Source organism: Diceros bicornis, chromosome 20 (assembly GCF_020826845.1).
Source record: "Diceros bicornis minor isolate mBicDic1 chromosome 20, mDicBic1.mat.cur, whole genome shotgun sequence".
NCBI lineage: Eukaryota > Metazoa > Chordata > Mammalia > Perissodactyla > Rhinocerotidae > Diceros > Diceros bicornis.
Window position 1 is genome coordinate 4,107,606 of NC_080759.1, and position 24,575 is coordinate 4,132,180.

Consider the following 24,575-nt stretch of genomic DNA (forward strand, 5'->3'; position numbering starts at 1 on the left):
CTTATACTCATGGGTACCACAGGGCTGTAACCAACAGGGAAAGAGTTCTTAAATAGCTACCACCCCCAGGGCACAGCCTGTGTCAACAGACCCAGGAGCTCAGTCCCCCTGTGAATGAGGCTTATAGCTTATCATCTTAGCTGCAGCCCAAGGGGCAGGTTTCTAACTGAACACACACCTAAGGGTGAACTGAAATCCTTTGCAGAGACCTCAGAGGGTGGGCACTATGCTCTCCCTATGCTGTGCTCCAGAGCACCAGCATCTCTCAGAGGGAAGCTCTTATATGTGTCTTCGACCTCGGTTTTATGTTTGGTGCCCTGGTTTCTGCAGCTGCTCAGGGGATACCCCTTGATTGCCTGGCTGGTGGACAGGGTCCTTGCATTCCGGGTTCCCACAAGACTGTAACAATAGGAGAGACAGTTCTTGGCAGAGTCCCACCCCTAGGACACTGCACAGACAGCAGAGTGAAACACACCCCCAGCCTTTCTGTGTAAGAGACCTATTTGCTAGTCCTGGAACTTCAGCCTGAGGGGTAGGCTTCAGGTTTGGTGCACATCTAGAGGCTACGTAAGAGCTCTCATGGAACATGGGCTGGGGATGCCATCTTTGAACTCTCCCTCTGCCCTGCTAAACCTCACCAGTATCTCCCAGAAAGGAGCTTGTACACTCATCTTGAACCTCAGTTCTTGTGATTGGTGCCCAGGGGACAACTCCAGACTGACTGGCTCTGGGGGCCAGTGGGGTTTACACTTGTAGTCTCACAGGAATGCATATAGTTGCATTCTTTAAAGGCTGCTGCCTGTGGTCTGGTTTCCAATCAGCCTGCACCCAGGTGCTGACTCAGATCCTCCCCTTTGGGACACTGACTGGTCTTGGCACATCCTCGACTACTGGGAGCTATTAAAAATGAAATAGGCTGCTTGGGCAAACACAAAGGTTTGAGAGACAACCAAGAGCTGGGGTAGGGTTGAATAATAAGTTTCATCTCCTACACAAGGCCACTCCACCAAGGCTGGAAGAAGTGGTTGTTTCATCTAATGCATAGAAACTAACACAGAGAGTTAAGCAAAGTGAAGAAACAAAGGAATATGTTCCAACCAAAGAACAAGATAAAACCTCAGGAAAAATGTCTTAATGAAATGGAGATAAGTAATTTACATTATAAAGAGTTTGAAGTAATAGTCATAAAGATGCTCATTGAATTTGGGAGAAGAATGGATGAAAACAGTGGGAATTTCAACAAAGAGATAGAAAATATAAGAAACTTCCAAGCAGAAGTCACAGAACTGAAGAATACAATAATTGTACTAAAAAATACACTGGGGGGTTCAACAGCAGACTAGATGAAGCAGAAGAAAGAATCAGTGAACTTGAAGACAGGGCAGTGGAACTCTCTCAATTAGAGCAGCAAGAAGAAAAAAGAATGAAAAAAAGTGAAGATAGCTTAAGGGACACATGGGACAACACTAAGTGGACTAACACTGAAATTATAGGATCCTAGAAGGAGAAGAGAAAGGAGCAGGAAATTTATTTGAAGAAATAATGGTTGAAACCTTCTCTAACCTGGGGAAAGAAATAGACATTCAGATCCAGGAAACCCAGAGTGTTCCAAATAAGATGAACCTAAAGAGACCCACACCAAGAGACATTATAATTAAAATGTCAAGGGCCAGCCCCGTGGCTTAGCGGTTAAGTGTGCATGCTCCACTGCTGGTGGCCCGGGGTTCGGATCCCGAGCGCGCACCGAGGCACCGCTTCTCCTGCCATGCTGAGGCCACGTCCCACATACAGCAACTAGAAGGATGTGCAGCTATGACATACAACTATCTGCTGGGGCTTTGGGGGGAAAAAGTAAATAAATAAAATCTTTAAAAAAATAAAAATAAATAAAATGTCAAAATTTAAAGAAGGAAGGAATCTTAACAGAAGTAGGAGAAAAACAACTTGTTATGTACAAGAGAACTCCCATAAGTCCATCAGCAGATTTTTTAGCAGAAACTTTGCAGGCCAGAAGGAAGTGGCACTATATATTCAAAGTGCTTAAAGAAAAAAATTTCCAACCAAGAATACTCTATCCAGCCAAATTAGTATTCAGAATTGAAGGAGAGACAAATAGTTTTCCAGACAAGCAAAAGCTAAAGGAGTCCATCACCACTAAACCGACCTTACAAGAAATGTTAAAGGGACTTTAAGCTGAAAAGATAGGGCACTAGTTAGTAACAAGAAAACATAAGAAAGTATAAATCTCACTGGTAAAGGTAAATATATACTAAAAGTAGTGGATTAATCATGTATAATGCTACCAAGAAGATTAAAAGACAAAAGTAGTAAAAATAACCATAACTACAATAATTGGTTAAGGAATACACAAGATAAGAAGATGTAAAATATGACATCAAAAACATAAAACATAGGGGGAGTAAAAACGTAGAGTTTTAGAATGCATTCAAAATTAAGTTGTTATCAACTTAAAATAGACTGTTATAAATATAAATTGTTATATGTAAGCCTCATGGTAATCACTAAGCAAAAACCTATAGTAGATACACAAAAGATAAGAGAAAGAAAACGAAGCATAACACTAAAGAAAGTCATCAAAACATAAAGGAAGAAAGGAAGAGAAGAAGAAAGGAACAGAGGAATTACAAAATAGCCAGAAAGCAGTTAACAAAATGGCAATAAGTACATACCTATCTATAATTACTTCAAGTGTAAATGGACTAAATTCTCCAATCGAAAGACATAGAGTGGCTGAATAGATTTAAAAAAACAAGACCCATCTATACACTAACTTCAGATGTAAGGACACACGGATTGAAAGTGAAGGGAGGAAAAAAGATATTCCATGCAAATGTAAACCAAAAGAAAGAACAAAATAGACTTTAAAACAAAGACTGTAATAAGAGACCAAGAAGGACACTAAATAATGATAAAGGGATCAATCCAACAAGAGGATATAACACTTGTAAATATTTATGCACCCAGTACAGAAGCATCCAGGCCTAAAGGGAGAAATAGACAGCAATACAATAATAGTAGGGGACTTTAATACTCCACTGACATCAATGGATATATCATTTAGACAGAAAATCAACAAGAAAACATCGACTTTAAATGACACATTAGACCAGATGGACTTAACAGATATATACAGAACATCCCGTCCAAAAGCAACAGAATAACCATTTCCTCGAGAACACGTAGAATGTTCTGCAAGATAGAGCATATGTTGGGCCACAAAACAAATCTTAACAAACTTGAGATGACAGAAATCATATCAAGCATATTTTCCAACCACAGTGGTATGAAACTAGAAATCAATTACAAGAAGAAAATTGGAAAATTCACAAATACATGGAGACTAAACAATATGATACTGAACAACAAATGAGTCAACAAAGAAATCAAAAACAAAGTCAAAAAATACCTTGAGAAAAAGGAAAATGGAAATACAACATACCAAAACTTATGAGATGCATGAAAAGCAGTTCTAAGAGGGAAGTTCATAGCAATAAAGGCCTACCTCAGGCAATAAGAAATATCTCAAATAAGCAACCTAACTTTATACATCAAGGAACTATAAAAAGAGCAAATGAAACCCAAAGTTAGTAGAAGGAAGGAATTAAAGATTAGAGCAGAAATAAATGAAATAGAGACTAAAAAGCCAACGGAAAAAAGCAATGAAACTAAGAGCTGGTTCTTTGAAAAGATAAATAAAATTGACAAACATTTAGTTATACTCACTAAGAAGAAAAAGAGAGAGAACTCAAATAAATAAAATAAAAAATGAAAGAGGAGATGTTACAACTGACACGACAGAAATACAAACAATCATAAGAGACTACTATGAACACTTATATGCTAAAGAATTGGATGATCTAGAGGAAATGGATAAATTTCTAGAAATATACAACTTACCAAGACTGAATCATGAAGAATTAGAAAATCTGAACAGACTGATTACTAGTAAGGATATTAAATCAGTAATAAAAAACCTCCCAACAAATAAAAGTCCAGGACAAGACAGCTTCACTGGTGAATTCCACCAAACATTCAAAGAAGAATTCATACCAATATTTCTCAAATTCTTCCAAAGAAGAGAAGAGGAGGGAACTCTTCCAAACTCATTTTACAAAGTCAGGATTACCTTGATATCAAAACCAGACAAAGATGCCACAAGAAAAGAAAATTACAGGCCAATATCCCTGATGAATATAGATGCAAAAATCCTCAACAAAATATTAGCAAACGGAATTCAACAATACATTAGAAAGATAATGCACCATGATCAAATGGAATTTATTCCAGAATGGTTTATTATCAAGTGGAATTTATTCAAGGATGGTTCAACATCCACAAATCACTCAATGTGATACACCACATTAACAAAATGAAGAATAAAAATCATATGTCATCTCAGAAGATGCAGAAAAAGCATCTGAAAAAATTCAATATCCATGCTAAAAACTCTCATCAAAGTGGGTAGAGAGGGAACATATCTCAACACACTTGACAGAGAAAAGCTGAAAGCTATTCCTCTAAGATCAGGAAAAAAATAAAGATGCCCACTCTAGCCACTTTTAGTCAACATAGTATTGGAAATACTAGCCAGAGAAATTAGGCAAGAAAAAGAAATAAAAGACAAAGACATCCAAATTGGAAAGGAAGAAGTAAAATTGTCACTATTTGCAGATAACATTATATTATTTATAAAAAACTAAAGACTATCAAAAAACTGTTAGAACCAATAAACTCAGTGAGGTTGAAGGATACAAAATCAATACACAGAACTCTGTTGTGTTTCTATACACTAATAATGAACTATCAGAAAGAGAAATTAAGAAAACAATCCCACTTACAATAGCACTAAAAAGAATAAAATACTTAGGGATAAATTTAACCAAGGAGGTGAAAGGTCTATACACTGATAACTAGAAAACACTGACAAAAGAAATTGAAGAAGACACTAACAAGTGGAAAGAATTTCCATGCTCATAGAGTGGAAGAATTAATATTGGTAAAAAGTCCATAATCCCCAAAGTGATCTACACATTCAGCACATTCTCTATCAAATTTCCAAAAGCATTTTTTGCAAAAATAGAAAAAAACAACACTAAAATTCATTTGGAACCATGAAAGACCCCAAATAGCCAAAACAATCTTGGGAAAGAAGAACAAAGCTGGAGGCATCACACTGGCTGATTTCAAATTATGTTACAAAGCTATAGTATCCAAAGCAGTAGGGTACCTGCAAGTAAACAGACATATAGACCAATGGAACAGAATAGACAGCCCAGAAATAATCTCATGCATTTACAGTGAACTGATGTTCGACAAAAGTACCAAGAACACACAATGGGGAAAGAATAGTCTCTTCAATAATTGGTGTTGGGAAAACTGGATATCCACATGCAAAAGAATGAAATTGGACACTTATCTTACACCTACACAAAAATAAACTCAAAATTGATTAAAGACTTCAGTGTAAGACCTGAAACTGTAAAACTAGTAGAAGAATACATAAGGGAAAATCTTCTTGACATTATCTGGACAATGATTTTTTGGATCCAACACCAAAAGCGCAGACAGCCTAAACAAAAATAGACTATTAGGATGCTTCAAACTGAAAAGCTTCTGTACAGCAAAAGAAACAAGAAACAGTGAAAAGACAGCCTATGGAATGGGAGAAAATAGTTTCAAACCATATATCTGATAAGGAATTAATATCCAAAATATGTCAGGAACTCACACAAATAAATGTCAAGAAAACAAATAACCTTATTAAAAAATGGGCAAAGAACCTGAATAGACGTTTCTCAAAAGAAGATATACAAATGGCCAACAAGTACATGAAAAGGTACTCAACATCACTAATCATCAGGGAAGTGCAAGTCAAAACCACAATGAGATATCACCTCACACTGTTAGGATGGCTGTTAGCAAAGACAAAAAGTAACAACTGTTGAGGAGGATGTGGAGAAAAGGGAACCCTTGTGAACTGTTGGTAGAATGTAAACTGGTACAGGCACTGTGGAAAACAGTATGGAGGTTCCTCAAAAAATTAAAAATGGAAGTAGAATATGATCCCATTTCTGAGTACATATCCAAAGGAAATGAAAAATCAGCATCTCAAAAAGATATCTGCACTTCTATGTTCATTGCAGCACTATACACAGTAACTAAGATATGGAAACAACCTAAGTGTCTGTTCACAGATGAATGGATTAAGAAAAATGATACACACATGCACACACACACACTGGAATATTATTCAGCCATAAGAAGAAGGATATCTTGTCATTTGCAACAAGATGGGTAAACCTGGAGGACATTACGGTAAGTGAAATAAGCCCAACACAGAAAGAAAAAAACTGACTGATTTCACTTATATGTGGAATGTTTAGAAAATCGAATATGTAGAAGCGGAGAGTAGAATGCTGGTTACCAGGGACAGGGAGGTGGGGAAATGGGGAGATGTTACTCAAAGGGTATAAAGTGCCAGTTATGTAGGATCAACAAGTCCAGAGATCTGATATACAGCATGATGACTGTAGTTAATAATACTGTATGGAATAGTGGAAACTTGACCCTTAGTTTCCTTGTCTGTAAAATGGAAGTAATTATAATTTGAATTATACCATCTCCCACCAGTGTTCTCGGGATTGAGAAGACCTTACCTGTTGCCTCATCAGCACAAATAAAGTTGGCTATAGGCATTGTTCAAGGGCAGTACGCTGCCCTGACACTTAAGCATGGCAACTGCATGGGCCCTGCATATCTGGGACCAAAGATTTTGAGTGTTTATCTTGAAGGAAGTCCTCATCTGGTGCCTGGGATCAGTAGGGCTGAAAATGCATTCCAGAGGGTTTATTCCTCTCGACAGCCGTCAATGAGTCCTGTCCTTCCCAGTCGTGGGAAGCACCTACCTCAAAAATTTCGAAGTCCACTCTGGTGCCTGCCATCTGCCCAGGCCACCTCTGGTCCCTAGATCTCCTCTTTGGGCCACTTTTGACGCAAGACCCCACATGCAGGGTTGACCTGAAGCCTAAAGTAGCTCTGAGATTTGCATCTGTTCCCCATTGGCATGGCATTTCCTTCATGAGTTTGACCCTGATTTGGCAGCCAAGGTGCTAATGAGGTGATTTGGGGGTTCACTGGACGTGAACACAGGCTGAGGTCAAGGCTACAGCATACATGTGGAGTATCACCACCCCCCGGGTATGAGTCGTGTGTGGATCTGTACATCTGTTTTTCAGTGTTCACTTTCAGGTGCCATCTTTAGTCTACGCTATCCAAAAGGGGCAAGTATGGTGACAGGAGTCTTTTCCCTAGTCACCCTCTGATGCTGGGCCGTAGTGTGATCACCCACAGGTCAGCTCCAGGGTCCACACCATGTATCTGCCCTTTCTCCAATGATAGCCATGTCTCTCTCCTTCAAGTGTCTTTGACACCATCACTCTGCAATGCCAATGGGCTCTTCCAGGGGATGTATACTCTTGCCTCCAACTGATGTGATGACTTTCTGGTTTCCTGGTTTGGTCTTAGGCTGCACCAGATGAGAAACAGATATTCTTTACACAGTGAGATGGCTCCTCTCTGCTGTTCATGTGCCTCTCACCTCTGCTTCCAGCTGGTGCTGATGTGTGAAAGGTCAACACTGAAAGAGGTCACTTTCTAGGAATGAAGGGATTACATCCTCAAAAGGTCAAAAGATGACATGGTTGAAAGATGTGTTATCCTAAGTTTATGCCATAAATTTCCAAACAAAAAACAAATTATCCTTTGAATTATCCTTCATACTCTGGGTAAGACTTTTATGTGGGGTCATCATCAACAAAGCACTAGAGCAATACTTGATAGAGTCACTAAGAACCAAAGTCCACAGATGATGCAATGTCATGAGTGATGGTGCAGCCAGCATTAAATAAATCCTATTCAAGAGCCGTGGAGGGAGAACAAGCTATGAAAACAAACAAAAGTGGTTCCAAGGAGTGATGCTATTTTTATCCTTCAGTCTGTTAAAGTGGTGTATCGTATTTATTGATTTTCATATTGTGAAACTTCTTAGCATCCCAGGGATCATACCACTTGATCATGGTGTGTGATCCTTTTACTTTGCTGTCAAATTCAGTTTGCTAGTATTTTGTTGAGGATTTTTGCATCTATATTCATCAGGGATATTGGCCTGTAATTTTCTTTTCTTATTTTCCCCAGATTTATTGAGATATAATTGACATATAACATTGTGTAAGTTTAATGTGTACAATGTGTTGATTTAATATACTTACATATTGCAAAGTGATTAACACCATAGCATTAGCTAAAACCTCTACCATGTCATATAATTACTATTTCTTTTTTGTTGTGAGAACATTTAAGATTTACTCTCCCAACAACTTTCAAGTGTATAACACGGTGTTATTAACTATAATCATCATGCAGCACATTAGAGCCCCAGAATTTATTCATCTTTTAACTGCAAGTTTGTACCCTTTTATCAGCATCTCCACATTTCTCTCTTCCATCAGCCCCTGGTAACCACCACTCTACTCTGTTTCACTTAGCATAATGTTCTCAAGATTCATCCACATCATCATAAATGGCAGGTTTTCCTTGTTTCTCATGGCTGAATAATATTCCATTGTATATATATATATATTCACATCTTTATCCATTAATCTGTTGATGGACACTTAGGTTGTTTCTATATCTTGACTATTGTGAATAATGCTGCAATGAACATGGGAGTGCAGACATCTCTTCAAGATCCTGTTTTCATTTCCTTTGAAAATATACCCAGAAGTGGGATTGCTGGATCATGTGGTAGTTCCATGTTTCATTGTTTTCTTTTTGAGGAACCTCCATACTATTTTCCTTAGTGGCTATACATTTTCCAAGGTGTATATTTCCATAGCATGTACGTTTCTATAGTGCCTACACTATAGCAATGATACACAAGGGTTCTCTTCTCCACAACCACACCAGCATTTGTTATCTCTTGCTTTTTTCCTATAATTGCTCTTTTGCTGTAGTGTCCTTGTCTGGCTTTGGTGTCAGGGTAATGCTGGCCTCATAAAATGAGTTTGGAATTGTTCCCTCCTCTTCAATTTTTTGGACAAGTTTGACAAGGATTGACATCAGTTCTGCTTTAAATGTCTAGTAGAATTCACCTGGAAAGCCATCTGATCCTGGGGTTTTATTTGTTGGGAGGTTTTGTGTTACTGATTCAATCTCTTTACTCTGTAATGGTATTTTCAGTATTTCTATTTCTTCATGACTAAGTCTTGGTAGTTGTGTATTTCTAGGAATTTGTACATTTCTTCTAGGTTTTCAAATTTATTGGCATATAGTTATGCATGGTAATGTCTTATTATCCTTTACATTTCTGTGTTATCAGCTGTAATGTCTCCTCTTTCATTTATAACTTTTTCTTTGAGTGTTCTCTTCTTTTTCCTTTGTTAGTCCAGGTAAAGGTTTTTCAATTTTATCTTCCAAAAAACCATCTTTTAGTTTTGTTAATCTTTTCTATTGTTTTTTAGTGTCTATTTTAATTATACATGCTCTAATCTTCATTATTTTCTTCCCTCTGTTGACTTTGGGCATCATTTGTTCTTATTATTATAGTTTCTTGAGGTGTAAATTTTGGTTGTTTATTTGAGATCTTTCTTTTTTTCAATGTAGGCACTTATTGCTATGAACTTCCCTCTTAGAACTGATTTGCTGCATTCCGTAAGTTTTCATATGTTGTGTTTTCTTTTTTTTTTTTTTAAGGTATTTTTATGTCTCTTTTAATTTCTTTTCAAACCCATTTGCTGTTGAGGAGTGTTGTGTTTAATTTCAACATATTTGTGAATTTTCCAGTTTTCTTCCTGTTATTGATTTCTAGTGTCATACTATTGTGGTTGAAAAGGATACTTGATATAATTTCAACCTTGTTAAATTTGGTAAGACTTGTTTTGTGGCCTAACACATGATCTATCCTGGAGAATGTTCTGTGTGCACTTGAGAAGAATGCACATTCTGCTTCTGTTGGATAGAATATTCTGTATATGATTGTTAGGTTCATTTGATCTGTAGTATTGTTCATATCCACTGTTTCCTTATTGATTTTCTATCTGGATGAATTAAACATTTTTGTAAGTGTGGTACTGAGGTCTGCTACTATTATTGTATTGCTGTCAATTTCTCCCTTGAGATATGTTAATATTTGCTTTTTATATTTAGAGTCTCCAACATTGGGTGCATACGTATTTATAATTGTTATGTCCTCTTGATGGATTGACCCTTTTGTCATTATATTATGACCTTCTTTGTCCTTTGTGACAGTTTTTTACTTAAAGTCCATTTAGTCTAACATAAAAATAGCCATTCCTACTCTTTTTTGGTTACCATTTGTCTGGAATATCTTTTTCCAACTCTTCACTTTCAACCTATGTGTCCTTAAAGCTAAAGTGAGTCTCTTGTAGGCAGCATATTTTTGGATCTCATTTTTTTTTTTTTGTGAGGAAGATCAGCCCTGAGCTAACATTTGCCAACCCTCCTCTTTTTGCTGAGGAAGACTGGCCCTGGGCTGACATCCACGCCCATCTTCCCCCACTTTATATGGGACGCCGCCACAGCATGGCCTGACAAGCGTTGCGTCAGTGCATGCCTAGGATCTGAACCGGTGAACCCCGGGATGCCGCAGTAGAGTGCGCACACTTAACCGCTTGCACCACCAGGCTGGCCCCTGGATCTTATTTTTTAAATTCATTTAGCCACTCCAAATCTTTTAATTGGAGAATTTAATCCACTTCCATTTAAGTAATTATTGATAGGTGAGCACTTATTATTGCCACTTTGTCAATTGTTTTCTGCCTGTTTTGTAGTTCGTTTGTTCCTTTCTTCCTCTCTTGCTGTCTTCCTTTGTAATTTGATGATCTTTTTATAGTGGTATATTTTGTATATCTACTGTAGGTTGTTGCTTTGTGACTACCATGGGGCTTACATAAAGCAACTTTTAGTCATAAACTGTTTTAAGCTAATAACAACTTTGACTGTTTTAAGTTAATAACAACTGAACTTTGATTGAATACAACAACTCTACAGTTTTATTACCCCACACACACATACCTATCATGTTATTGATGTCAGAATTTACATCCTTTTATATTGTCTATCATTAACAACTTGTTGTCATTATGGTTATTTTTAGTACTTTTGTCTTTTAACTATTATAGTATGAGTGGAAGTGATTTACAAATCACCATTACAGTATTAGAGTGTTCTGTACTTGACTATCTACTCACCTGCACAGTGAGTTTTATACATTCAAGTTCTTTTATTCTGCTATTTAGCATCTTTTTGTTTCAGCTTGAAGAACTCCCTTGAGCATTTCTTGTAAGGTAGGTCTAGTGGTGATGACCTCCTTCTCAACTTTTGGTTATCTGAGAAAGTCTTTATCGCCCCTTCATTTCTAAAGGACAGCCTATCTGGGTATAATATACTTAGTTTGAAGTTTGAAATCTCCAATTTCAGCTATAAAATATTGAAACTACATGGAACAACATTTAGGAAAACATAAATAAAAAAGAAGATACATTATGTTTATGGATTTGAAGACCTAATGTAAAGATATATACAATATGTCAGTTGCTCTGTGGGTTCAATGGAAGCAAGTTTTTAATGAGGTAAGATTGGTTTATAATACTATATAAATTTCATGTATACATTATTGTATTGGCACTTCTGTATAGACTACACCATGTTTACCACCAAAAGTCTAGTTTCCATCCATCACCATACCAATGTCCCCTTTACCCCTATTACCCAGCCCCCTTTCCCTCTGGTAACCACCAATCTGTTCTCTGTATCTATGTGTTTGTTGTTATTGAAACACAACTTTTTAAACTACCAGAATGTGGGTGACTTGCCAAGATGATTCCAGAATCCTAAAGAGCAAGGCCAATAAAAGCCAAGCATTCCTGAACAACAGGAATGTAGGTGGTAGTTCCAGGCAGGTGTCAAGAACACAAAGCTATAGTAATTGCAAGTGTAGACTGCTGGTGGAGGGACAGAAAAATAGGTAAGTGGAACAAATAGAGAGTCCATAAACAGACCATGCAAATACTGTTACCTCTTAAGTGAGGGAGGCATACTGTAGGAACTAGGAAAGTATGAATCTTCAATAAGAGGTGCAGGAATAATTAAGATGTTGGAAACAATAAAGGTGAAAGCCTATATCTTACATACAGAAAATCCCTTCCAGAGGGAAGGGACTGAAGACTGAAATATGAAAGCACACTTATAAGACTTCAAGAAGGTAACGTGGAAGAATGTCTTCATGACCCCATGGTATTGAAGGATTTCTAAAGAAGACTAAAAGTCCAAAGATAAAAAGATTGATAGATTCCACCACATTCAATGTGTTCACTATGAGACACAGTAGAGTGAAAAGATAAGTCAAAGAGTTGGAAGCTAAATTGAAATACAATTAACAGGGTTCTCATGTCCAGGCATAAAGAATTCCTATAAAGCAATGAGAAAAGTGGCCAATGAGATTTGAATACACATATTACAAAAAAATAATATCAAATAACCAATAGACATATGAAAAGATGCCCAATCTCATCTCAGCATCTAGTCCAATGCCTAGAACACACTACTGATGATAATTTTTGTCACTGTTAACACATCAGGTGTCTTGCCTGAGTCTTTGCAGTTGCTGTTCCCTCTGCCTAGAACTGCTTTCCTCCAGCTCTCCACACGTTGGTTGGCTCCCTCTTTCTTTAACCTAAATTGTCACCTTCTCAGAGAGGCCTTTGGTACTTGCCATTTCTAATACTGGTTTCCTAATCCTAAAATCACAGCACAGATTTTAATTCCTTTAAGATACTAACACAGACGTGTAACTCTTTGATTCATTAACTCATATTCTCCCCACTATGAGGTAAACACCAGGAGCGCAGGGGACCTCATCTTGCTTGCTCTGTGCTTGAATTCCCAGAGCCTGGAACACAGAGAGCATTCAATAAACGTTTGTCGAGTGAATGAATGGATGAATTCTCAAGTGTGGGGTAAGGAAATGAAGGAGTCAATTGGCTCAAACACTTACAAGACTCTACTGAGTGATAAAATAATAGTGTCTGGCATTTTTTGAAAGTTTACTAAGCACCAGCAAGTTTATACACAGTGCAGTGAGGCAGGTGCTATTACTATTAGCAGATGGAGGCTCAGAGAGGTCAATTCACTTCACCAATGTCACGCGGCAACCACAACCCTGGGCTGGGTCAGGATTTGAACCCGAGTTTGTTTGATGTGGGTCATTGCCCTGAAGCCCAAAGTTATTCAGGCCTTGACTATTAATCTATGTTTAAGAATCTGAAGAGAAATGAAGAATTCACACTGATGGTCAGCTTGCCTCTGTTTAAGAAAACAAACGAAAAAAGCCCCAGAGATTCAACTGAAGTGATGTCATGGGGTTTCCAAAGCAGGCAATTAGTATAATTCATCCAAATCCACCAGCTCCGGCCCCACCCCAGTGCTCTAAATGCCCATCAGCCAAGGCCCCTGGGCATCCTTCCTGGGGGACACAGAGAGGTGAAACACACCTGCCCTGCAGAACCTGCCCAACTCCACTGCCATAACATTCCCTGGAGCCCATTCCAAGCTTCGTTAGTGAACAAGCCACAGGATATTCTGTGACACCCGGGGGCTCATTAAAAGTTGACACACAATTTCCATCTCCACCTCATTTGTGGAAATTAAAAAAATATATACCACTAAGGATCAGCCATGGAGCTGAGGCAGAAGAGGTCAGATGCACACCTCAGGGTGAAGGTGCAGACAGAGCCTCAGGTCCACCCCACTCTGGAGGAATGGTCCCCAGAGAGTTTTCTCACTTACTCTCAAGCCCAAACTTTAATTAGTAGCAAGAGATGCAAGTGGGAGTTAGAAACGGCCTTCTCTTACCCCAAGGCACAAAATTCCCAGAGCTCCAAGCAGCCAAATGCTGCAGCACGCGCTGTGGAGCCCTGGGCAGCAGACCCCACAGCAAACAAAGCATCTGGCGTTGCATCCTGCTGGACGGCTGCAGCTTCTGCCTCCTTGACCACAATGCTCACTGCGCTGTGTGATATAGATTCCTTGTTCAACACCCCCCCTCCCCTGCTAGGCTGGCCGCCCCGGGGGCCGGACCACTCTGGACTTGCTCACCATTGTGTTTCCTGGCACCTAATAGGTGCTCAATAAACACTTGCTGAGGAAACAGGCAAATGACTCTCTCATTTCCCCATGGAAAGTCTGTGAGCTGCAAAATCCTTCTGAAATGTGAATGGCTGTTCCCTAAAGTACCTGAAAATCACTTTCAGGTGTGGTTGGCATCATAGGGACCAGCCTGCCCTTGTGTTTGTATCATAGCCAGTGTCCCCCACACAAATGAGTGTCATCTTGTGGCTGTTGGGGTTATGGAGTGAGGTCCTTTTTTTGGACTCCCGCCTGTCCTTTTAGGCTGCCATGAGCCACTCACCCCTCCTTGCTGCCCAAGCCTTCTGTCATATTGGCCTTCTTTTGTTCCTCAAATGGACAATCATCTTCCCACCTCAGGTCCTTTGCACATGCTGTTCCCTCTGCCCAATGCACCCTTTCCTCTCACTCTACCTCTAAAGCAGAAAGTCTCAGCTGAAATGCCACCTTCTCCATGAAGCACCCCAGCCTATTCTCTGTGGATTAGGTCATTGAGCTCTCCCTGATCTGAGACCCCAGTTCCATTTCCTGACCTCTGACCACACAGAAGCATCAATAAAAGATCTTTCTCCTAAGTCCTGGCTCCATTTCTAGGCTTAACATCTGTCCCTCTGATGTCCTTTCCTGATTTGGACTGTGCCAAGGAAATTCCCTCAAATTCTGGATCTTCTGCTCTCCCAGTGGGACAGAGCTTGGAGGAAAGTGTTGGCTGGACCCTCAGTCCAGGCTGGCATCTGCCCTTGCCAAGCTGGCTGCCCAACCCCTTCCTGGCATCTCCTTCCAGCCCACTCTCCCCCTGGGGGCTAGAAAATGGTTCTAAGGTGCCTTCAAGCCTCTTCACATTTTGGCCCTGTTCTGACTTCCCAGCCTCCCCTAACCCCGTTCCGGGCACTTCACGCCTTTGCTCATGCTGGTTCCTCTGCCTGTGATTCCCTCCCTGCACTGTGTGCCAGGGACTGCTGTTCATACGTCAAAGTTCAGCCCAGATGGCACCTCCCCATTCTTCCGCCTGCGTTGTAGGGTCTCAGGGCACTGTGCATGTACTTCATTCATTAGTTTCTTCAGTGCATATTTATTGAATATTTCCTATGTGGCAGGAACCTTCTCAGTGCTGGAAACACAGCATGGAACCAGTGAGACACTGTCCCTCCCCTCTTGAAGTCACAGTTTAGTGGGAGACACTGACCGACAACCAGGCAAGGACAACACCTTATGATAGGGGACTCTTAGTCCCCCGGGGGTTAAGAGTCAGAAAGGCATCTGACCCAGCCAGGGGTGGAAGAATCATGGAAGGCTTCCTGGAGGAGGTGACATGTGATCTGAGACCAGTCGATTAAGACAAATGAGCGAGGAGTGAGGTATGCATGGGCACCTGGGATGAGAGAGGGTCTGGCACTCTCAAGAAACTGAAAATGCTCCCATCTCATTTAGACTAGAGATACAAAGTGGGGGTGCTGTGTTGGAAGAGGGGAGGGAGTTGAGGGAGGAAATTGGAGAGGCTAACAAGGACCAGACTGCACAGAGCCTTGTAGGCTGCAGTGAGGCGTCTGGGCACTGTGGAGCCATGGCTGGTTCTAAGCAGGGGAAGGATGCAATGTAGTTTATTTAGCAGGATCCCTCTGGCGTTGTGTAGGGAATGGATGTGGAGGCAAGAGCTGATGCAGAGAGCTGAATCAGGAAGGATGCTGTAGTGGGTTTAAATAGTGTCCCTCAGAAATTCATGTCCACTTGTAACCTCAGAATGTGACCTCATTTGGAAATAGGGTCTTTGCAGATGTAATGAGGTAAGGATCTCATGATGAAGTCATCAGGGTTTAGGGTCGGCCCTAGATGACTGGTGTCCTTATAGGGAGAGGAGAAGACACACAGAGACACAAGGAGAAGTCCATGTGAAGACGTAGGCAGAGACTGGCGTGACGCAGTCAGGGCTGCCAGAGGCCACTGGAAGTCAAGAGAGCAGCATAGCACAGATTCTCCCTCGGAGCCTCCAGAAGCAACCAACCCTGTCCACACCCTGATTTGGATTTTTGGCTTCCAGAACTGTGAGAGAATCGATTTCCATTGTTTTAAGCCATCCGGCTGGTGGTTATTTGTTTCATCAGCCCTAGAAAACTAACACAGGGGCTGATGCTCTCTTCCAGATTATATGTGCTTGCATCAGGCTGGGGTCTTGGAGATGAGAATATGGGGAATGGAGAAGAGTAAACACCGAGCTCCATTTCGGCCCAAGAGCCAGGCGAGCCTGGTTGCTCACAGCTGTAACGGCCTGGCACTGTCTCATCCTTCCTTCCCAGTCCTTCAGCCCAGGGCAGCCTGGGTCCAGAGCAGAACCATGCTTTAGAGACTCCAGCTCTGGCCGGGCCTCTGATTCCCACAGGGGCCACACATCAGCCCCTCTTTTGGACCACCCCCAGTAGATGGGACCCAGGATTTCCCCATCAAAGCGGGCACAGGCCTGCTCTGGGGGCCTGTGCTGTCCTCTCCGGGATGGCCCAGGGGTGCCTGGCTACCGGATGTGGACCGGGCTTGGGCTTTGGAGATGGGATGTCCACACTGGACCCTTCCGGAGAGGGAAGGAGCCCCGCGGTTGAGAGAATAGGGAAGTGGCCGCAGCTTCCTTTTGTATTCCTTCCGCCACCCAGTTAGGGACAGTCTCGTCCCCTTTATCTTCCAATCTAACAATCTTCTTTGGCGCCTCAGAAGAGCCCAGCTCCGAGCTGGGCGCAAAGGGCTGTCAGGGAAGGTTTGGAGGCTGCGTGTATCTCTGTGGGCGGGTCCCAGGGAAGTCTCCCGAGGCCCGGCTAGACTCTGGGGCCCTGAAGGCAGCCCAGCCCGCGTCCTGCACCTGGCTCCCGGGGGATGCCTTTGGAAGGCTCCTCTAGAGAAGACAGGGATAAAGCGAGGGTGCAGCCTCCGGCAACGCCCACCCCCATTCCGAGCTCCCCGTGTGAGTGAGGAGGCCCAGGTCCTCCTCTGCTTCCCCCTCAGGGCGCTCCCCGCGGCCGCCAATAGAGGAGACCGCGCGCCCCTGGATGCTTTCCTGGAGAAGGTGATGCAAGCACGGCATAGGGGAAGGGCTGTGGGCAATAGGAGTGCTGGCGGTGGATCTTGGGGTCCGGAAGCCAGCTAAACAAAGTTCGCCGCAAGCAGCGCCTGAGCGGAGGCTCCTTATTCCTGAGAGGTGCATTCAGCCGCCTCTGCGCGCTCGCAGCCCATGCGCATTTGTGCGCACGGTGGTTGTCTCCGCAGATCGTAGGGTGAAAGTTGCCTGTTAGACACCGACGTTAGTCGTCATCTTCTGGTTTCTGCTGTGTCGTGCTGTGACAGTGTATGTCTGTGTGCCTGTGGCCGGGACTCTCTGCAGGTGTGAGTCCATCCTCACGGGCGGAGTCTCTGCATCTCTGTAAGTGCACGGGTCTGAACGCGGCCCACGTGCATGCGAGCCTGCTGTGTGCATATCTGGTGTAAGGGCCTACAGCACCTGCGTGTGTGGGGAGAGGTGGGAGGTGGAATGAGGGTATGTGGAGGTGTGGGGCACATACGTGTGAGAGACGCAGGGAGCACCCAGGCCCCAGCCTATAGGAACAAGAGGCCGCCCAACCCCTGAGTAGAGCTTTCCTGAAGTGCCTCCCCTTTTGTTCTCACACACACCCAAGTGGAGGCTCAGCGGCTGCCAAGGACAGGAGCAGGAAGGCTGAACAGGAGGCAGTGGGTTCTCCCTCCCTATCTCAGGGCTGGCCCTGGACACTCTCTCCCTTTCTGGGGACAGGCTGGGCTGTGAACCAAGGGAGAGACTCTGCAGAGGTAGAAGAGGGCTGAGAAATTGAGGTAAAATTCACATAATACGGCATTAACCATCTTAGAGTGAACAATTCAGTGGCATTTAGTACATTCACAGTGTGCAACCATCACCTCTATCTAGTTGCAAAATATTTTCATCCCTCCAAAGGAAACCTTGTCCTGTTAGCAGTCACTCCCCATATGCCCTGCCCCCAGCTCCTGGCAACCACTAGTCTGCCTGTAGTCTCTATGGATTTGCCTATTTTCCTTATTTCATATTGATGGAATCAGACAACCTTTTGCGCTGGCTTTTTCACATAGCATAATGTTTTCAAGGTTTATCCATGTTGTAGCGTGTATCAGTATTTCATTTTTTGTGTAAAACATACATATAAAATTTACCGTTTTAACTATTTTTTATTGAGGTCATATTGGCTTATAACATTGTGTACATTGTTATATCTCAGCTTCTGTATAATATGCAGTTCAGTAGTGTTATATGTTCACATTGTTGTGTAATAGATCTCCAGAACTCTTCATCTTGCAAAATGGAAACTCTATACACATTAAACAAAACTACCCATTTCACGCTCCACCCAGCCGTTGGCAAGCACCACTCAACTTTCTGTTTCTTTTATTTATTTATTTATTTATTTATTTATTTATTTATTTATTTATTTATGTATTTATTTATTTCCCCCAAAGCCCCAGTAGATAGTTGTACATCATAGCTGCACATCCTTCTAGTTGCTGTATGTGGGACGAGGCCTCAGCATGGCCGGAGAAGCAGTGTGTCGGCGCACGCCCGGGATCCAAACCCGGGCCGCCAGCAGTGGAGCACGCGCACTCAACCGCTAAGCCACGGGCCGGCCCATCAACTTTCTGTTTCTATGAATTTGACTACTTTAGATACCTCGTATAAATGGAATCATACAGGATTTCTCTTTCTGTGTCTGGCTTATTCCACTCAGAATAATGTCCTCAAGTTTCATCCATGTTGTAGCATATGACAAAATTTCCTTCCTTTTAAGGCTGAATAATATTTCATTGTATATATATTTAATGCTTATCCATTCATCGGTCAATGGACATTTGTGTTGCTTCCACATCTTGGCTGTTGTGAATAGTGCTGCTGTGAATATGGGTGTGCAAATATCTCTTCGAGATCCTGCTTTCAATTCCTTTGCATATACATCCAGAAGTGGGATCACTGGATCATATGGTAGTTCTATTTTTAATTTTTTGAGGAATAGTCATACCGCTTTTCATAGCTGTTGCGCCATTTTACAATCCCACCAACAATGGGCAAGTGTTCCAATTTCTCCACATCCTTGCCATTTTAAAGTGTACAATTCAGTGGAATTTAGTACATTCACAGTGTTGTGCAACCACCACCTCTATTTAATTCCAAGACATTTCACCACCCAAAAAGGAAATCTCGAACCCATTAGCAGTCACTCCCCATTCCACCCTATTCCCATTCCCTGGCAGCCATTAATCTGCTTTCTGTCTTGATGCATTTACCTGTTCCGGATATTTCAAAGAAATGGAGTCATACAATATGTGATCTTTTGTGGCTGGCTTCTTTCACTGAGCATAAGGTCTTTGAGGTTCATCCATGTTGTAGCATGTATCAATACTTCATTCCTTTGTATGGCTAAATGAGATTTCATTGTATGGATAGACCACATTTTGTTTATCAATTTATCCATTGATCCATTTTGCATTTAAAAACAAACGTATTTTGCATGAAGTCTGTTTGTGGCCATGGCCAAGAAAGAGAGAGACAGAGAGAGTGCCAGAGCAGAGAGAAAGGCTCCTGAAGGAGCAGGTGCCCAGAAAGAGAGCTGCCCTCCCAGGGAACTGGGACAGATGTGACTCTGTTGCCACTCAGGGAAGAAGAGAGAACCCGTGGCTGAGAGCCTTGGTTTCTCCATGAAGCAGGAGGTTGGGGAGAGGAGAGTGGGGCAGGGGCTCTGGGAGAGGGGAGGAGATTCAAAGGATAGCATTGGGAAGTGACCAGAGATAGAGGGCCCAGCGAGAGTCAGAGAATGGGGCTCTACAGTGATGCCCATCACTGCCACATCCTTGTGAGGGACTTGTACAAGTTAGACCAAACAACAACAGTAGTAGCTAAGAGCTTAATGAGCATCATCTCATTTAAGCACCATAGTGGCCCTGCGGAATAAGGTTATTCTTCCATTTTCCGGGTAAGCTAGTAAGGAGTGGTGCTGAGAATGAAACAGAGCCTACATCCTTTCCATGCCACAGGGGAGAGATGACTTCCAGTTGGAGGTAGCGATTAGGGAGTAGCTTGTCCTTAAAATTCAGGAAGGATTTGGACTCATAGAGATGGGGAGAAGCAGAGAGCGACCAGCATGCTCAAAGGCAGAAAAGCATGGTGGGGGCGGTCATGCATGGAGTTAACAATAGTAATAATAATTGTTATCAGTATTATCTTTTATTGAGTTCTTACTAGGTGCCAGGACGTGTGCTAAGCACTTAAGGTGCATGATATTATTTAAACATCAACACATTATTACGAGCACCATTTTGCAGAGGGAATAACCATGGCTTGGAGAGGTGAAGGAGCCTGTCCGGGAAATACTCCCAGGTAGGGCTCACTGCAGATCCTGAGTTCCTACCCAATGGGCCTTCTTCTCTCTCCCCCAACGGGTGTGGCCGCCATGCTGGGGCTAAACCACACCCCCGTGTCTGAATTCATCCTCATCGGCTTCTCCCCCTTCCCCCACCTTCAGCTGATGTTCTTCCTGCTGTTCCTGCTGATGTACCTGTTCCCGCTGCTGGGGAACCTGCTCATCATGGCCACCATCTGGAGAGAGCGCAGCCTCCACACGCCCAGGTACCTCTTCCTGTGTGCTCTCTCCATCCCCGAGACCCTCTACACCTTCACCGTCATCCCCCGCATGCTGGCTGACCTGCTCTCCACCCACCACTCCATCAGCCTCACAGCCTGTGCCAGCCAGATGTTCTTCTCCTTCACGTTTGGGTTCACCCGCTCCTTCCTGCTTACCATCGTGGGCTACGACTGCTACATGGCCATCTGCCACGCCCTGTGCTGCAAAGTGCTCATGAGCCCTGGTAGCTGTGCCTGCCTGGTGGCCTGGTCCTGGGCTGGTGGCTCAGTCACGGGGCTGGTGGTGACAAGGGCCATTTTCCACCTCACCTTCTGTGGGCTCAGTGAGGTCCACTATTTCCTATGTCAAGTGCCACCACTGTTGAAGTTGGCCTGTGGAAATAATGTACCAGGTGTGGCCCTGGGCATTGGCCTGGTGTGTATCACAGTCTTATTGGGCTGCTTGCTCCTCGTCCTCCTCTCCTATGCTTTCAGTGTGGTCACCATCTTGAAGATGCCATCAGCTGAAGGTCGGCACAAAGCCATCTGCACGTGTGCGTCTCACACTATTATAGTCGTTGGGCACTACGGCTTTGCCTCTGTCATCTACCTCAAGCCTGAGGGTCTCCACTCTTAGGAAGGCAACACCCTGATGGGCATCTCCTACACGGTCCTCACACCCTTCTTGAGCCCCATCATCTTCAGCCTCAGGAACAAGGAGCTGAAGAACGCCATGAAGAGGACCTTCCTCAGCAAACTCTATCCCTCCAGCATCTGAGTGGCCAGTGTTGAGGTAGTTTTAGAATATGATAGAAGGATGACCATACCCTCATCTGCACAGTGAGGCTAATAATGATTACCTTGTAAGAGTGGTGTAAATATCTGTGTCTGTGTGACAACACCCATCATATAGTAGGTGCTCAATAAATGTTAACTTTTTTTTCTTCTTCTCCCTTGGTCTGTGTGTCTGATATTAGCTTCATTTTTTAATCCAACAGCTTTATTGAGATATAATTCACTTACCATACAACTCACTCATTTAAAAATCACAATTCAATTGGTCTTTAGTATATTCATAAAGTTATGCAATCACCATCACAATTAATTTAAAACATTTTTGTCACCTACAAGAGAAACCCATACCCATTAGCAGTCACTCTCCCTTTCCTCCTCAACTCCCTTACCCCTCAACCACTAGGAAACCACTTATCTACTTTCTGTCTACTTTGCCTATTCTGGACTTTTCATATAAATGGATTCATATAAATGGATTCATACCTTATGTGGTCTTTTTGACTGGATTCTTTCACTCAGCATAATGTGTTCAAGGTTCTTTCATGTTGTAGAATGTATCAGAACTTCATTCCTTTTTATTGACAAATAGTATTCCACTGTGTGGATATACTACATTTCATCTATCTATTGATTACTTAATGAACATTTCAGTGTTTCTATTTTTACTAATTTGAATAATGCTGCTACGAACATTTGCGTACAAGTTTTTTCTTGTATATATGGTTTCATTCATGTTGTGTATATACCAAGGAATGGAATTGCTGGGTCAAATGGTAACTCCATGTTGAATATTTTTAGAAACTTCCAAAGTGTTTTCCAAAGTGGCTGCATCATTTTACGTTCCCACCAGCAGTGTAGGAGGGTTCAAATCTCTCCATATCTTTGCCAACAGTTCTTATTATCTGTCTTGTTAATTATAGCTCTCTTCGTGGGTATGAGGTGGTATCTTATTGTGATTTTGATTTGCATTTCTCTAATAAGATGTTGAGCATCTTATCACATGCTGTTGACCACTTCTATATATTCTTGGAGAAATTCTATTGAGATATTATACCCATTTTTTAAATTGAGTGGTTTGTCTTTTTGTCATTGCGTTGTAATAATTCTTTATATTTTCTAGTTAGAAGTCCCTTACTAGATAGGTGATTTTCAAATATTTTCTCACATTCTATGAGTTGTCTTTTCATTCTCTTGTTGGTATTCTTTTCAGTACAAAATATTTTAATTCTGATGACATCCAATATATGTATTATTTTCTTTTGTTGCTTATGCTTTTAGTGTCACGTCTAAATGTCTAATAAACTATTGATTAATCCAAGGTCATGGAGATTCACACCTATGTTGTATTCTAATAATTTTATAGTTTTAGTTCTTACAGTTAAGCCTTTGATCCATTTTGAGTTAATTTTTATAGCGTGAGCTAGGGACTGAATCTTAGTTCTGACTGGGTTCAGCGTGGTTGCAATCTCCTAGAAAATGACCATGTCTGTGAACTTCCATCTGTTATCCATGCCTGTGATTATATAATATCGTGAGTGAGAGGGAATCATCACGTACATGTGTGGGCGTGTACATTATTGAGATTGAATTAGCAAACAATAGCATTATTTCTGGTTATTGGGCTGCTGCCAGTGCTGCTGTTATAGCAACAGTAAAAAAAGTCATAGTCACTATATGAGTATAAACTATATGTGGAGCAGTAAACTATATTCGGTACTTTAATATAGCATCTCTTTATTTCTAAAAACCTGTGAAGAAAAAAAAGATTGTGCTAGGAAAAAATGGCTTCTTATTTATAATTTTCCACTGCCTTTGAAATCCTAGGAATAGACTTGTTTCTGAGCTGAGCATTGGGTATGAGGATGGAGGGGAGGGGAGAGAGATAGATTGATTGATTGATTTCTCTACATAAGCAGTGGAATAGAGAGAGGTACCCAGGAAAGAGAAAGGGAAGAAGTGGTGGCTGCACCTGATAGGGTTACAGGCTCTGCTTGGTGGGAAAATGAAGAATGGGAGAGAGAGATGAAGATCCTAGTGCTGGTAGTAGTGGTATCTTTAAGGAAAGAGAGAGAAGATGATGGCTCAGAGCCTGGTGAAGAACTCAGTGCAAAGAATACAGGTGTTAAAAGTAGTTTTAAAAAGAGTTTTCATGCAACATTGGTTGTAAGGCTTCTTCCCCATTTCCCTATGAAACGTCCAGTAATATGTCATCGCCGTTATTTTGCTGAGCTGAATTTATTTGGTGAGTGCATCGATGTTGGATCTTATTTCAAAGTGACCACAGGAGGAAACAGTCTCCCCACTTGGAGTCTATTCCTCCTCATACTGGCTCACACAAACAAATGAGAGAGGGCATCTTCCATGTGGCAAGTGAAATTCCCTCAAACAACCTGGCTCTGTGGTGCAGGCAATTAAGCCAATGAGGAGAGAAAACATGCAGATGGTATTTCCACTGCGCAGCTGCCAATACCTCTAATTCCTCCCAGTTTTACTCAGGAAGCTCTATAAATTACCGGAGCAATATCCAGCTCTCCAGTTTGATTGTAGTGGAAGATTCAGACAGAATAATACAAAGAGGATGAGAAGTCAAAGAGATCACATGCCACCAATGTTGGCAAATAATCCAAACAGAAATTTCACCAATAAAAGTTGGATAATTAGGGGGAAATGGGTATTATGCATGAAAGGAGAACAAAACTTTCAAAATAGAGATAAAAAACAAATTTTTGAGAAAAGATTCATTCCAGGATATGGAAGAAAATTTTAGACAATTGATTCAGGAAAATTAAAAAAAAAAAAAGACCTGGAAACAAGAAATTAAACAATGAATTGTGATGCAAAATAGCTGACAGAGCTAAGAAAGGAAATTGAAGAGAAAAATGATGCAACAGCAGACTTTAAAAACTAAAATTTTGACCTT

At 41.8% G+C, this 24,575-nt stretch overlaps 1 protein-coding gene across 1 annotated transcript; it reads left to right on the forward strand.

Moving 5' to 3' along the window:
• Positions 1-20,684: 20,684 nt before the first annotated feature.
• On the forward strand, positions 20,685-21,638 carry LOC131418878 (olfactory receptor 10H2-like). The gene is given in 1 exon segment (XM_058563457.1): positions 20,685-21,638. A coding segment is annotated over 1 exon segment (948 nt). The 5' UTR covers positions 20,685-20,690.
• The last annotated feature ends 2,937 nt before the right edge of the window (positions 21,639-24,575 follow it).